This window comes from Vitis vinifera, chromosome 1, assembly GCF_030704535.1.
Source record: "Vitis vinifera cultivar Pinot Noir 40024 chromosome 1, ASM3070453v1".
NCBI lineage: Eukaryota > Viridiplantae > Streptophyta > Magnoliopsida > Vitales > Vitaceae > Vitis > Vitis vinifera.
The window spans coordinates 1,276,722-1,292,327 of NC_081805.1; the positions used below are offsets into that span (position 1 = coordinate 1,276,722).

At 31.3% G+C, this 15,606-nt stretch overlaps 1 protein-coding gene across 1 annotated transcript; it reads right to left on the reverse strand.

Moving 5' to 3' along the window:
* Positions 1-376: 376 nt before the first annotated feature.
* On the reverse strand, positions 377-10,614 carry LOC100264706 (potassium transporter 11). The gene is made up of 8 exons (XM_002276225.5): positions 9,530-10,614; positions 8,611-8,836; positions 7,365-7,610; positions 4,299-4,349; positions 3,895-4,155; positions 3,630-3,797; positions 2,467-2,721; positions 377-1,471 (listed from the first exon to the last, which is right to left on the reverse strand). Exons 1-8 carry the CDS (start codon positions 9,653-9,655, stop codon positions 432-434), a joined length of 2,373 nt encoding a protein of 790 aa, XP_002276261.2. The 5' UTR covers positions 9,656-10,614; the 3' UTR covers positions 377-431.
* Between the last annotated feature and the right edge of the window lie 4,992 nt (positions 10,615-15,606).

The window sequence follows — 15,606 nt, forward strand, 5'->3', positions numbered from 1 at the left end:
TTTTTTAAAAATTTTTTATATAGTATTAGGCCTCACTTTCATTCTTATTCCTTTCCTATTCCTGACTGACACACCCTGAGAGAGAGAGAGAGCTAAGAGGATAAAAGGACAAGCGATATGGAAAGAAATGGATCAACCCAATAAGAAGAATCCAACCCATCAATTCTAGGTAAAGCCTCAGATCAAAATTGGGTAAAAATGTGGCAATACATATAGGTAAAAGAACAGGGTTAATGAGGACATCCTGATCAAAGCTCCTGCAATGGGATTGAATCAAGGAGATTGGATTGTCCATATTCATCCATCCAATCTCCAGTACCGCTTTCCTCATTCTGAAACTGAGGAAATGACAGTGAGTTAAGATGATAATACTGTGTAGGGTCAAGGCAGTAAGCATGATTTAACTCTTATTGATCATGTTATCAAAGAATTTAAACATAGAATATCTGCCCAACGTTCAAAAGACTCTCGTGAGGAACATTAAAGATCACACTGTTCTCCCTACATATCTTCCTGAGAAATGCATATATATAATCAACAGCTATCTTCTTGTAGAATCTTGAATCCCTCCTAGCTCTCACTACCGTGTTTCCCAGTATGTGCACCACCCCTGCAGATCTACAGTTGTTCATGAATTCCAACTCATCACCCTCTGTCTGGTTGCTGGTATGACCTGACGATGTGACAGTATTGCTAGCGTGCAATGGAGATTTCACCGGCACAATTGAATCCACTGATGAAATTGTCAGGTCCAAGTTGGAGGAATTAGTGTTGCCATTATCATTCAACAGGCAGTCCCTTGATTGCTCGGTTTGGCCATAGAGACTATACTCGTCTGAGTCTGAGCACCCTTCCATCATGGACTCTAGCCTCACAAACATGAAGAGATTATCGAAGAGCTTTTTCTCAAAATCATCATCTTTCTTATGGAGGTCTTTGTAACCATATCTTGCAACACAACGGAACATGTGGAAATTCTTGGGTCCAATCCGCTTGACAAGGAACCTCTCTTCTTCTGGAACAGTGTAGACAGGAAGGTACTTGACACAGACAAAAACAACGACAGAATGGATGGCTGGTAGGTTTGTGATGAAGTGGGAGAAAATGTGGGGCACCCCACTCGCTAGCTCAGTGTACACAAGTCCAATACCAGGGACACGGACAAGCCCTAAACTAGGGCCAAGCCCAAGAATCCACGCCATTGAAACCTTACTGTGCATCTCAAACTCATAGCGCTTCACTGTACCATAATGCCAGACGTACATGATAATGAGAAAAGCAGCTGCAATCACAAGAGGGACCCAACCGCCTTGATCGACCTTGAAAAGTACGGCAGAGAAGTAAGTGCACTCCACCGCCAGTGATAAGCCAGTGAAGATTAAGACAAGAAGCCAGTGGCAGCGCCACACTAATAACATAATTAATATCATCAGAAATGTGGTTGCCAGCATGACTATCACGACAGCTGTCCCTGTTGTGAAATCAGACACTTAAGTTACTAAAAAGTCAAATACGCAATAAGCTCATCTCATAATTCACCAGGCAAATATAAGTCAAATACGCATGAAGAAACATCTATTTGTTCTGACCCACCTGCATTAATCTGTAACTGTAAACATGCTATGCAGAATTGAACAACATTTTCAAACAGTTTCTAATTATAAAAACTTAATGGTAACAATAAATAGAGGGAATGAAAGTTTTTTCCTTTCCCATTTAGAATTAATGAGAAGTTAGAATTCTTATATTTGAGAATCTATCATATCAGACCTTAAAATTCATTAGGTTGTCTTTCATGGTAGCATGCAGAAGTGACCATATGATGAAAACAGATTTCTCCACCTGTTTTAAAGAAAAGATCAAGATACTCATGAAAATAATTAACCAATGGGTTTGAGATAGCTGTGAAGATAATTGACCTATGAATTATTTATTTACTTGATTTCTTTTTAAGTCCTACACTTCACAACTATAGAAATTCATTAACCCAACAAATGTAGCAATAGAATTTTGAATTAGCATGCACGCTGGACCACTACAGCCTCAAGTTGACTTGACAGGGAGAACAAAGAGGACCAGATACTTGCAATTTGATAAATTATCTTGTACAGTTTTCCTGCAATGCTGTTTCCTTTTCCCTCTATCGTATGGACATTGGGAATAGTCTAGAAAATTACTGTTCAAAAGACAAAGGGAGGGCCTGAGGAAGCCAAAAGCCAATTATGTGTAACAAATCCCTCTTCTATGCATATATCTAAATAAAGTTTTCAGTGTATTCATGATTATGTAAGGTTATAGAACTTCAATATAGAACCTAACAGCCAATATTTTGCAGTGTATTCAGATTGTCAAGGTACTTATGTTCTATGCTAGCACACCTCAAAGAGTTATATGCTATGCTACTAGAAGTATATTTTATGATAATGAAAGATTAAATAAATTCCACCAGATGCATCATGAACTCACCATACGCATTGCCAATTTGGCTTTGATTTTTGAACCCAGCAGTCACAGCAATGCAAAGAACCATAAGGACCCAATTAATATCTGGAATATATATCTGGCCAAGAAACTTCTTTGATGTATGTACAACTTTGACTCTTGGAAAACAGCCAAGAGCAAGGGCCTGTTTGATTATCGAAAAAGTTGCAGATATGGTCGCCTGACTCGCAACAATAGCAGCTGCAGTTGCAACAACAAACACTGGCCAGTATATGCTGTCTGCAGTAAAAGAAATCATCACAACTGTAAGATAATAGCAATTTACCCTATAAAGAGGCTTGTGAATCATTCTGACAGGATTTTTAAGAAAATCTTAATCAAACATAATCAACCTTTTCATCTAAGTTAAGCTAACATGAGCTTTAACCTATATTATGCAAATATAGGTGAACAATTTTTATGAAATTCTGTGACTGATTCAATTGTTTCCAAAAATGAAAACATATTCCCCTCTTTTTCTAACGTTTGTTGCTTTTTATGTACTCAACTCCTAATTTCAGACTCATTCACTGTTCCAGATTAATTACCAACTCCTGGACAATTGCAAAAGACATGTAGGACTGCTAGAATCCCACATTCAGTATAATTTAGTTATGGTATCAGAAATCAGAGCTTTTTGTTTTGGCTTCCATAACATTTAAAGACACAAATCCATTGTTTAGAATGAAGTTATTAGAGAAGAAATGGAGATTTAGAAGAGCACTTAAATTGTTGAGTAAAGCTGCATAAAATCAAATACTCACAGACAAGGGCTCTGGAATGTTCGGGTTTGTAGAGGATTGAGAATTAAGGACTATGGTTGGAACAATGGTACAATTCCCCAAGGCTTTGGGTAATCTATGACTCATATTAAACAATGGTAGGGAAAAGGGGAGGATTTTGGTTTTATGATGGTGATGTTATGGTAAAGTTAGACCTTATAATCAAAAGTGTAGGTTTTACGTATAAAATTGGGGTTAATGGCTGGCTGCATGTAAAATTTCCTTCCCATATCATCTTTACTGTATTCGTTCTGTGTTGTGCTTCTGCTTTCATTGTTTATGAATATACCTAATATTAACACGGGCATCATGGTTCAAACAATATCCCTCACCCCTGGACCCCAAATACAAGATATCAAAACAAACCTGGAATAGAACGATAGAATGCGTCAACCACATGATCCTGGTTTTTCACGAGGTATGCAGCTTGTCCAGAATAGGCTAAAAGAAGGCAAGGAAATACAACTACTGTGAACGCAAGCTGTACAGCTGAAACTGGAAAATGGGCTAGGTCGGCAAAAAGTGCCTCCGTCCCTGTATCAGAATCCAAAGTCATCAGTTTGTAGGTGATATTAATGTATCACAAATGGGATATAAAATCTATGAATCAAAAAACATAAAAGAAATTTACCAGTGATACTAAGCATGATCCCTCCAAGAGAGGTCCAACCATCTCTCCCTCCCCTTTTAAAATACCGATATATGTACACAGGTGAAAATGCTTTCAGAACACTGCTATCATACTTCCAGATGTTGAATATACCAATACCTCCAATCACAAGAAACCAAAGCAGAACAATTGGAGCAAAGAGCCAACCAACTCTATCTGTACCATAATGTTGCATGCTAAACAAACCTACTAAGATTACAACAGCGACAAGAACAACTATCTCTGCAGTGCAGAAAACAAAGGAGCATTAGTATGAAGGATTTAATCAGTGGCCTGAAAATAAATTCATGTCAACTGCCATGAAAAGACTGATAAGATAAAGAAGCAAATAGAAGAGAATGTCTAGGCTTAGAATGGGTAGATACCATTACTCATCCCAGGGTGATCCACCTTGATCCCACCAGCAGCAGAAAGAACTGCAAAAGATAGTCAATTAAGCATATTTCAATGTGGTTGAGGAGGGAGAGAGAGAGCAATATGCAAAATTATGCGATTGAAAACAATAAAAATCACACAGAAATGCCACAGTTGTGGTGATGATATAGCTAATTTCAGCAAATGCCATAAGTTAAACTTGGAGTACTAATCTCGGTTCATCAACACACCTTACCTTGGGCCATAGGGTTCATGTCGGTAAAAAAAAACATAGACAAAAACAAGAAAAAAAGGGCATCTTAAAGGATAAATTTCAATTTAGTCATCAAACACTCCTCATCGTAGAAAATTCTTCTTACTCCTTCCTTCTAACTGCAACAGAAGGCCATATGGGGAGCACCACTCTTCATCATTTCCCATTCAATTCCCCCATTAGTGCCGGCCCAACACCACCACCCTAGCACTTCAGAGTATCAACTGTCTAAAACTGAAGAGAGGACATACACAAAAGCATAAAACTCCAGCCATCTTGCAATGTAAAATAAGATTATCAACCAATTTTATTTTTTCTTACACATTACATAGCTTAGGATAAAGCCCATCCCTACTAGTTAAATGACCCACTATCAGATATTCATAAAAAAAGCAACCACCTAAGAATCAAACAGCACTTTTGAGGGTATCCCTGGGTCCCAAACCTTCTCTATCAAAAATATTCTCTCACATCAAGAACTAAATTTCCAAAACAAGACCCTACTATTAAAAGCCTTTCTAATTTCTGATACACTACGTATCCTGCTTAGCTTTTTTGAGTAAACATTGAAAGAAAATCCCCGCACACTCCCAATTCTAGATGTTTCCGGTAAACTCTACATTCTGATACAAATCATCCCACCCCAATATTCACACAATCTCACCCACCAAAGCCTTTGTCTTCTACCACTATCCACATTTGGTGGAAGCCATGGAGTTTCCAAGTCATTTCCATCCCTTCTGAAGAGCTCCTCATTTTTGCCAGGTTAAGGGAAAGCAAACTGGAATTGACTGCAGCTCACGGCACACTCTCTTTTCTTACAACCATTTGGCTCTATACAAATTTGGCATCTATTAGAAAGAATGCAAATCAGATTGAGCGCCATTTTTAAAATAATTCCAAATCTTGATGGACCATGCTTTATCCATGACCCCAAATAGCTGGGATATGGCTTTGCCAGTTCTGGTACGCATGTTTGTCAATGCCTAAGATTCTGAGCAACTGAATTTTCTTGAATTTTGTATATACTTTGTGTCCATCTTATTATTAACATTTTTCTAATGTCAACAGTATTAAATTCATCAGAGTTCACTAATATAAGGCAATTTTCAGAAGAGGTCATGTTACACAAGATATATATGGTTAAAGATTATATAAAACATTTGACAACAAAAAAGCAATAGAGAGAGAGAAACCAGCAGACTGGAACAAAAAAAGGTATTTTACTAAACTAAAACACATCTTTGACATGATACACATGACATGCACAAAGATGGTTGAGTGACCATGTTGTTGGTGGCAACAACAATGAGATATTCTCGGTAGTACCAGAATGTGGTCTATTATGGTGCTTACTGATGGATTTTGTTGCGGTGGCAGTGCTAGTGTAGCAGTTTATCTTAACAAAATGCGCCTTAAGTTGTGCAATATGACATCTGATCATTGCCATATATTAGTAAATAGTAATTTTGACGAATTCAATACTGTTGAAATTATAAAACAAAACATATGACAACCCAAAAAAAACAACACACAGAGTGAAACTAGTAAGTTTTCAGGAGTGAATTCAATACAGTTGAAATGAATCTTTAGACATGATGTTCATGACGAGCACAATGATGGTGGAATAGCCATGACCGTGGTGTTGTTGATGGTGGCAATGATACATAGTCAGGAGTGCCAGAATGTTGTATTATGGACCACGGTTGCATGGCAATGCTGTTTTAGCACTTTGTGGAAAATGCAAAACGGGGAAAAAAATTTATTCGACTAAAAGGAAATATTCAATTCTGCCTTTATAAAATTAATTGTGCTTTATCACATTTAATATACTTCTTTGGTGGGTATCTAGGGTAAAAAATTCAAAAAATTGACATGGTTCACTAAGAGAAAATGCATCTTTTTGAAACAATGGACTAAGTGCTCATGCGGAAGAGCTGGTTCCAACAAAAAATTTCTCTTGTAAGCCCTCGCATCATTGCCTAATGTTCAAGTGATAAATATAAGGCCCTAATAATCCAAAATAAATAACTTCCAATTTCATGCTCCTCACACCCTCCCCCTACAGTAAAATATCCAAAAAGGGAAAAAGAAAAACATGGAACTTTACTGCTCCTGTAATAAATACAGTGCCTTTAGAGTTACTTCTTCAGAGAAATAATCTCTTAGTCTCCTCCAAAGTCCATGTCCTGAAATGAAAATTCAAAAGAAAAATTAAAAAAGTACAAACAAGATTCTCCCTATTAAACTCACTGCCTTTTGGTTTGTTTGAGGTAATAAATCTTCTACCTTCTCTTGAGATGCTTTCCTGTCTCTTATTTGTGTGATTGATAGTTAATTAAACACACCCGCTATAAATGCTTGCTTACAACTTATTGACTCTAACAAATCAAAGGCATAGAAAAGTAACAAGGGTTATCACACTAATGCACCAAAGACCACAACCTTATTCTTAAAGATGTTGGAATCTGCTTTGTCTCTCCTGCGTGGACAACCTTATTCTTAAAAGACATTGAATCTGCTTATTATCCTCCATGAACAACCATATGCTTAAATACATTGAAACCTGTTCTACTCCCCCACAGCCATATGTACTTTGCTGAACAATGTTTAACATTTTTGTGTCATTTGTTTTGTTTTCTTTAGCACTTCAATGATCTCATTCAATAATCTGGTTTAACACATTCATACATACACCCAATGTAGCTCAAGCAAATGCATCTCTACTTTATTGTAGATGGAAAGGCAGATAAATAGATAAATAAAGAGGCTATAAATGGTTCGAGGATGAAGAAAGGCATACCTGATATAGCAGGAGTGAGAATACCATCTCCAATCAACATGCATGTACCAACAAGGACAAGAATAAGGAGCATGTTCTTCCTAGATGCATGCCCCTCCAACCATCTTTTTGTTTTTGCAGCATAAGAATGTTCATGGAATGTAGTACGACTATATGTTGTAAGCTCTTCATCAGTTCGATGTTGATTAGGAATAGTATTTATTTTTGCATGTCGACAAAGTAATGAATAAAGAGCAAATGTTCCACCTGCATGAGGACAAGGATGGTTTAGCAGAAACCATATACACCTCATCAACATCAAAAAGGGAATAATGCAGACATACAAACTCTTGCTAGAGCCATGCATCTGAAATTGTTGATACATCACAGAAACATACTGTCTTGTCAAAAGAACGCAAACATGTTTTTACATCCCACTATTCCATTTTCATTCTCCCAACTTGTGGTATAATGATTTATTATATACTTCATTTTACCTATCAAAAAAAAACTAACTTGTGGTATAATGATCCAGTCTTTCAAAGAGAGAGAGAGATGGTATGAAGTACAGATATTTTAACCAGACCCATCAGTTTAGTGACAGTTGTCCAGAAAATATAGAGGTCTGACTTAAATGGTATTTTAATTTTTATCAAAATTTCAGTGCTTTCAAGCTACTAATTTTCCAGTAGATTTACCTTGTATGAAAAATTCAAACCATAAATTCCCTCTACTATTCTTTACACCTGACTGAAGCACACAATGGACAACGTATCTCTTCCCCTTTGGATATGAACATTATATGATCAAAACCAATATTTAATCCATACCTTGAAGATGAAACCTAACATCTCACATGTTAATTACTTGTGTTCCACAACTGTACTTGATATTCAGTTAATTTTTTTTCCTTTTCTTGTTCGTTTTGATAATTTTTTAATCGTCTTGGAGATGAAACAGTCCCAACATGAAGAAAATAATCATGATCAGACATTCAGTTCTCTGTGAAAACAAAGAAAAAGAATGTCCTGTGGCTGCATAAACTCATTCTCATTTAATCAACAGGCAAATCAAACTTCACATAACAGGAATTAAAGAACCCATGTCTTTTAATGGTGATATTTATGTCTTTGGGCATAGACTTCAATGTGCCAATTATTTCATTATGAAGATCAATTTAAGAAATAAACATTTTTCTTTATCCACTTTAACATTCAATAAAATCAGAAATTACATTCAGAAAGTTCAAAAATTTTGATCAGCTTACCTTGGCCATTATCATTTGCTCTACACACAACAAAAATATACTTGAGCAGCGGAATAAGTGTAAGGGAGTATATGATCAACGAAAGAGCCCCAACCACATCCTCAGGATCTTCGATTCCACGAGGAAATGTATTATAGAAAACATATAAGGGAGATGTGCCCAAGTCTCCATAGACCACTCCAAGACTCTGAAATGCAAGCCGAAGAAGCAATACTGCCGAGAATTTCTGCATGGAATCAAAATGACTCAGCATACAGATCAAATTTGAAGCACCAATAACAACAATATCCTCACGGTCTCTCACCTTCTATTAGGTTGAGCATTCAGAAAATGTTTATAGAAACAATACTACTATAACACTTACAGAACAAGAAAGGGGGCCATCAAATGGGAGGAAGTCTCCATTAGTTTTGTTGGCAAGAGAACAGAATAAAAGAAAGGCAACAGAATGTTATATCATCAGTTGTTTTTGTCTCTAAAAAGGAAAAATAAATTTCAAAGAAAAAAAAAATGATATCAATCCAAATATATGTATTACACTTTCTGTTCTTTTTGGATCCTAAAAAACACAAGTTTACGATGGAAAATTTTAATTTCTTTTCTTTCCTATGCTTTCCCAGCAACAAAACTACTTCTCATTCATCCACATCTAAGCACTCCTTCCAGTGTCATTATTTCCATTATCCTTCAATCAAATAACTCAAACAACAATATCGATCTCATGATGAGCAATCGAAAATTTTAAAGCCTTTGTGATTAGAACTTCTAGATTTGGTGGGGTGATTTTTGAAACAGTATAATCCAGTATGGTATTGGACTAATAATATCAAGAAATTACAGTTGGCTCCAAAAAGTTACAACCAAAGTCTATCTGCATAGAAAAAGAGAAGGAAATTTTTCAAAAAGGGAATTGAGTTACCTTTTCTCTGTACATATTTCTAAGCCTGCCAGCCTCCTCATCCATGGGCTGATCAAGCTTCTGATCCAAAACCCACATACTACCTTTGTTTTCACTGTCTTCCTCAAACTCGATTCCGGAAGCCATTTGCACCCAATTCAACTGATTCTGCCCCTTTTTCCGTCTAGCTTGAAACCCACAAACTCAAACATAAACCCAACCAAACCCCAACACCCAAAAAACAATATTAATGATTAAAAAAGAAAACCAAATTTTCAATTTAATCCTCGGTCCGAGTCGACACCCAAATTCAAATAAGAGTTGAAACCCACCAAGAAAAGTTGAAGACGAACCTACCTATAAATTCAAGCTCAGCTAAAACCTGCAAGCCGTACAAGAATTTTCGACTAAACCCAGTTCAAAAACCCTCGAATCAAAACCAATCTACAACAGTAAAGATATTCCGAAACCGACTTTTCAAATCCCACGGCCACCCAAATTGAACTAAGACTAGAAACCCACCCACAAAATCTGCAAAATAATCAAAAGTGGAAAGCTAAAGCTCCACCGCCGAACTCAAATACCACGATCGAACCAGACCCAAGAGGTTCCAGAACCCAAAGAGAGAAGATAGAACAGCTCAACAAACACCCCCACATACAAGTTACAACATAAAGCATAAACAGACAAATAATTTCTATTTCGAATACGCTTATCTATATTGCTCACTATCACTAGCATTCCCAGGTGGGGTCAGCTCGACGAAACCAATCTGAGCCACAAGATCACGGAACCCAGCAAAATCCAACCATACCCATCACCCAAAACCATTTTATTCGCTCATCCAAAGTCGATACAGTAACCCGAAACAGAAGAAACAGAAGGATGGCGATTTTTGCAGGTGTATCAGACTCAACTTGGCTTTTTTGTTCTTTCCCATTTATTTATCACTACAGAATCAAGCTCCTCCCCATCAAGCGCGAGCAGACAAATCCTTGAGGAAAAAACTAGAGAGAGCAACAGTCCAGAGAGAGAAAAGGGCAGACATAGAGAGAGAAAGTCTTCCACTTCCTTGTTTTTTTAATATTTTTTACACGCGGCACGTTTGTTTACAGTCGCGGATCTCTGCACAAATTAAATAAGAATTAATTATTTCTTTAATTTAATTAACTAATAAAATTACTTAATTTTAAAATCTTTAAAAAAAATTATTTTAATAATATAATATTATTTATACGGTTTAGGTTTAGTGAAAAACATTTATAAATGTGGGTCACTCTCCACTGGGTCTCTAATCCCATGCACAGCACCCCATTGTAGCTTATCATATGTCTCCTTTCTTCTATTTGGTTTGAGTTCTTACCTTTTTCTCCCTTATTATTTTTTTTAACTTCACGTCATCTTCCCGGAAAGTATTAAGGTTACGTTTGGTTTCTTAAAAATATTAAAAAAAATAATTTTCTTTTATTTGATTTCATTATGAAAAATATAAAAAAAATTAAATATAATTAAGATTAGTTAGAAATTTATGTATTTTAAAATCATTTAATTTTTATATAATTAAATAAAATAAATTTAAAGAAGTATATAAAAATAATTTATTGATTTTAAATATTTTTTTCATTTTTTTCTTTTTTTCACATTTTATTCCTTATTTTCTTTTTTTTATATTTTCTCTCAAATTTTTCGGAATCAAACATAACTTAAAATAATAAAAATAAAAATAATATTTAAATTATTTTATAAAATATAAAAAAATCAAATATAATTAAAAATTTTATGTTTTCAAATTATTTAATTTTTATATAAAAAAATATTTAAAAATCATTAAATTATTAATTCATTTTATTTATTTTAACTTTCATTTTATTTTTAATTCTAGTGTCAAATTTGTTATTTAAGATGCCGCCATTTTACACTTTGGGATAAATAGGTAAATTTTTATTGAATATGATGAATTGGGGTTGGGAATATTAAGGAAATATTCTAATTATTCTTAAAAAATACCAAATTTGTATATTTGATTATTTTTGTGCTATAAATTATTCTTAGAAAATAAATTGTGAAGTGCATTTAAGTTAAAATTTGTAGAAAGATAAAGCAAAATATTAATTGTTTATTGGTTTTCAAAAAATATAACCAAATTAATTAAAAGATATTTAATTAGTAATTTATTTATTACTTGGGAATTATTATATTTTTTCCAATTAAATTTTTTTTAACACTAGCTCTTTAGTAAAGCTGTGAAATTTGACTTTGTAAAAGCCCACGTGTAATTTCTTTATAATATGACAAAAAATAATTAAAAAATGGAGAGACAAGATGGCAGGCTCCTTTGATTATTATAATCACCTCCATAGCTATTACAAATCTATAAATCTATGGGATAATTTTATATTAGAAAAAAGTTGTATTATTAATTTATTATGATTATAATTAAAAAAATAATTAAAAATAAGTTCAACATCTAAATGGGAGCTAATTGTTGAATATGCCAGCTCATTATAATTGTAAATGGGGATTAAGTCGGATTTCAAATTTATATTAAATTAGTTTAAGTGTGTGTTTGGTATATGATAATAAAAAAAAAATATCCATTTGAAAATTAGGGAATGGAAAAATGAATCATAATATAATATAATTTAAAATATAGTAATCAAAATCATGATAAAATAACATAAAAATTAAAGGTTTTATAACATTTAAATTTTTTTATTTTTTTCTTTATTTCTATTTTATTGAAACATCTAATATAAATTTTTTGAACAAATCTTAAGGTTATATTTAGTTCTCATAAAATATAAAAAAAAAAATGGGAAAGAAAATTGATAAAAACAAAAAAAAAAATTGTTTTTTCATTCTTAATTTTTTATAAAAGATAATATATGAAAAAAAATAAAATATAATTAAAATTAATTATAAATTTATATATTTTTAAAATATTTTATTTTAAAGTAAAATAAAAATATATATGAAATGAATTTAAAGTAATATATAAAAATAATTTATTAATTTTAAATACGATTTTTCTTTTTCTTTTAATTTTTCACTTTTTTTCTTTTTCTGATATTTTTTCTCAAAATTCAAGGGAATCAAACATAGCTTTCAAAAGTTTATTTGTTAATAAAATAAATTTAAAATCAGTTTTTTTATATATATTTTTAATCTTACTTATATTTAAATTTTTAATTTACAATTCATGTTCGGATAGGTGGCTCCATAATTTCTTTCCATAAATAAAAAATAAAAATAAAATAAATAAAAGAACAATTTGCATCATTATTTTTATCACCAAATTTGAAGGTATTTATGATTGGTGGTAGAACAGTAGAAAATAAAATAATAAATTATTTTAAACTTTTTATTTTTCTTTTTATTAAAAAATAAAAAATATATAAAGTGAAAAGCATAGGAAACCAAATGGGAAGTCTACCTAACTTGACGTACAAGCTCTGATTAATTTAATAAATAGTACATATTTAACGGCCAAATAATTAGCATGACATGCAAAGAGAGGACACGTGGATTAATGTTAGACAATCAAATATTATTATAATAAAAGTTAAATCAATGATAATCAAAGTTTATTAGAATGATTGATTGGAACATTTTGTAGTACTATGAAATTAATAATTTAATGGTACAAGTTCTATGTATATCAACATCATTTTAAATAAATAAATAAATTTTTGTATAAAATTTAGATCACGATATTTCTATTTTAGACATTTTTAGAGGGTATTTAATAGTGATTTTATAAAATATTTTTAAGATTTTTAATATTTAAATGATAAAAATTTTAAAATATTAAAAGCATTTTATAAAATGACTGCCAAATAAACTTTTGATATAATTATTTTAATCTAAAAATATTTTTAAGAGAATCATCTTTCCGGTTAGTCTCCATAAATTATTATAATAAGATTTTTCGTTTTATTGTCATTTTCGAAATGTTTTTAACTTAATTTTTTTTAAAATTAAATATTAGACAATTTTTTAGAAAATATTTTCTAAATTTAAAAAGTCAATTATAGTATTAAAAAATTATTTATGACAAAACACTTGATAATTGATTTTTTTAAAAATACTTTGAGTAAAAAACACTCTCGAACACATTTTAGTAATTTTCTAAATCTAAAAGTGATGTTTTAGGCTTTTAAAAATGTTTCCTAAATTTTGTTGAACACCTAATTAAAAAAAAAAAAAAAAAAAAACTCTCTTAAGCTAAGAGCCATTTTTTAGAATCATCATTTAATAAACTTTTATAGTACATTTAATAGTGTTTTTAATTGAAATATTTTTTTAAAAAATATTTTTAGAAAAATCATCTATGGAATGTTTCTATAGAAAACATAAGTGATTTTCGAGTATATTTAGTTATATTTATATTCAAAGTGTTTTTAATTAAAGTATTTTCTTTTAAGTGTTTTCACGTGAATCATCTATCAAATATTTTTTCACAAATCATTGCAAGTGATTTTTAAAGTGCACTTAATAGTATTTATACTCAAAGTGTTTTTAGGATAATCTTTTATCAAATGTTTCTCTAGACAAATGTTATAAATGGTTTTTCAATGTTACAAGTGATTTAAAAAAAAAATTAAAATCTTTCCTAAAATTTATTAAACACTTTATTTTTTTTTTCAAAAACACTTTTTAGACTAAGAGCTCTTCTTCTCGACATCAATACCAAACAGGTTTGAACACTAAAATATTTTTTCATATTTTATAAATCTTGATTATTTTTATTTTTTTAAATCACCACCAAACAAAATATGGTTTTATTCAAATATTTTTAATATATTTCACCTTTAAACATTAATTTTGACACTAATGGTGAAATACATCATCTCCACCTTTCATTTTTGTTTTAATTTTTTTTAAATATATATCTCTAATTCGAAATTTGCTTTAAACAATAAACGTTCAAAATAACATTGAAAAAAATATTTATAATAGATAAATTATGTCACAATAAAAAATAAAAAAAGTATAAAACAAGTAATTACATCAAATACTATATGTTATTTTTATGAAAAAAAACAAAAAAGTACAAATTAGAAATATTTTGATAAGAAAGTTGGAGTGAGGAAGAAATCAAAAATATGAATGTTGGTTGGGACATAGGAAGTGGTGGACGGTTGAGGTGGTGGATGGTGTAAAACAAAAAACATGTGGGTGGAATGACACGTGATGGCATCTCATCAATGGGTGTTACGTGGGGCCCACCCATTACTTAGAGGTTTTGGAATTTATTCACTCCCACAAGTGAGTGACATTCCACCCATATCAATTTTTATTTATTTAATTAATTATATTTTATCCCAACTTATTTATGATTAATTTTATTTATTTGCGTAAACAATTTAATATTCGTATGGCATCCTTACATACTTATCAAATTTTAAGTCAGTATTAAAATTTGATAGTTAAATTCAAATTTTAAATTTATTAAAATTAATTTTATTATCAATATTTTGGTTAAATACATTTGACCTTAATCGATTTAAAATATCATCAAATATTTCATTAATCATATTTATTCTAAAAGTAAGCATAATTGATTACTAATATCTTGAATGAATAAATGAGTATCTGGTTACTATTAGGTGTGTCTCATGTTGTCAATTAAGATATTGTTTGGATATATTTTTTGTTTTTATTTTTAAATATTAAAATGATTATAAATTACACGATAATGACTTTTAAAAATTCAAGATATTAAAATAATTTTACTACTTTAAGTTTTAAAAAATTTAAAGACACTAGAGTTCATTTTTATACCATACTTATTACAATTTATATAGAAATTATTATTTTATAATTTTAAAAATACAAAACAAAAAATATATCCAAACGAGTACTTAGATTAGCTAATCATATTACTCGTTTTTATAATAATACTAACAGTGAATATATTTAAATAGATTCAAATTTTTTAAATTGTCTTTAAAATAACAAATGAAAATGTTAGAAAGACTAACACCATCACACATCATAAATCTTAATTGCTGAAATGCAATGATATCGTTCTTAAACCCAATGATGGATTACCTAAATGATAGTGATGTTAGATATCGTAAAAGACTTAGTCTATT

Coding starts and splice junctions, on each gene's coding strand:
- LOC100264706 (XM_002276225.5), bottom strand. CDS start 9,655: ATGGCTTCCGGAATCGAGTTTGAGGAAGACAGTGAAAACAAAGGTAGT. Junction 4,350..7,364: donor TCTCACTCCTGCTATATCAG/GTATGCCTTTCT, acceptor TATCTTTTGCAG/TTCTTTCTGCTGCTGGTGGG. Junction 3,798..3,894: donor GATCATGCTTAGTATCACTG/GTAAATTTCTTT, acceptor ATTCTGATACAG/GGACGGAGGCACTTTTTGCC.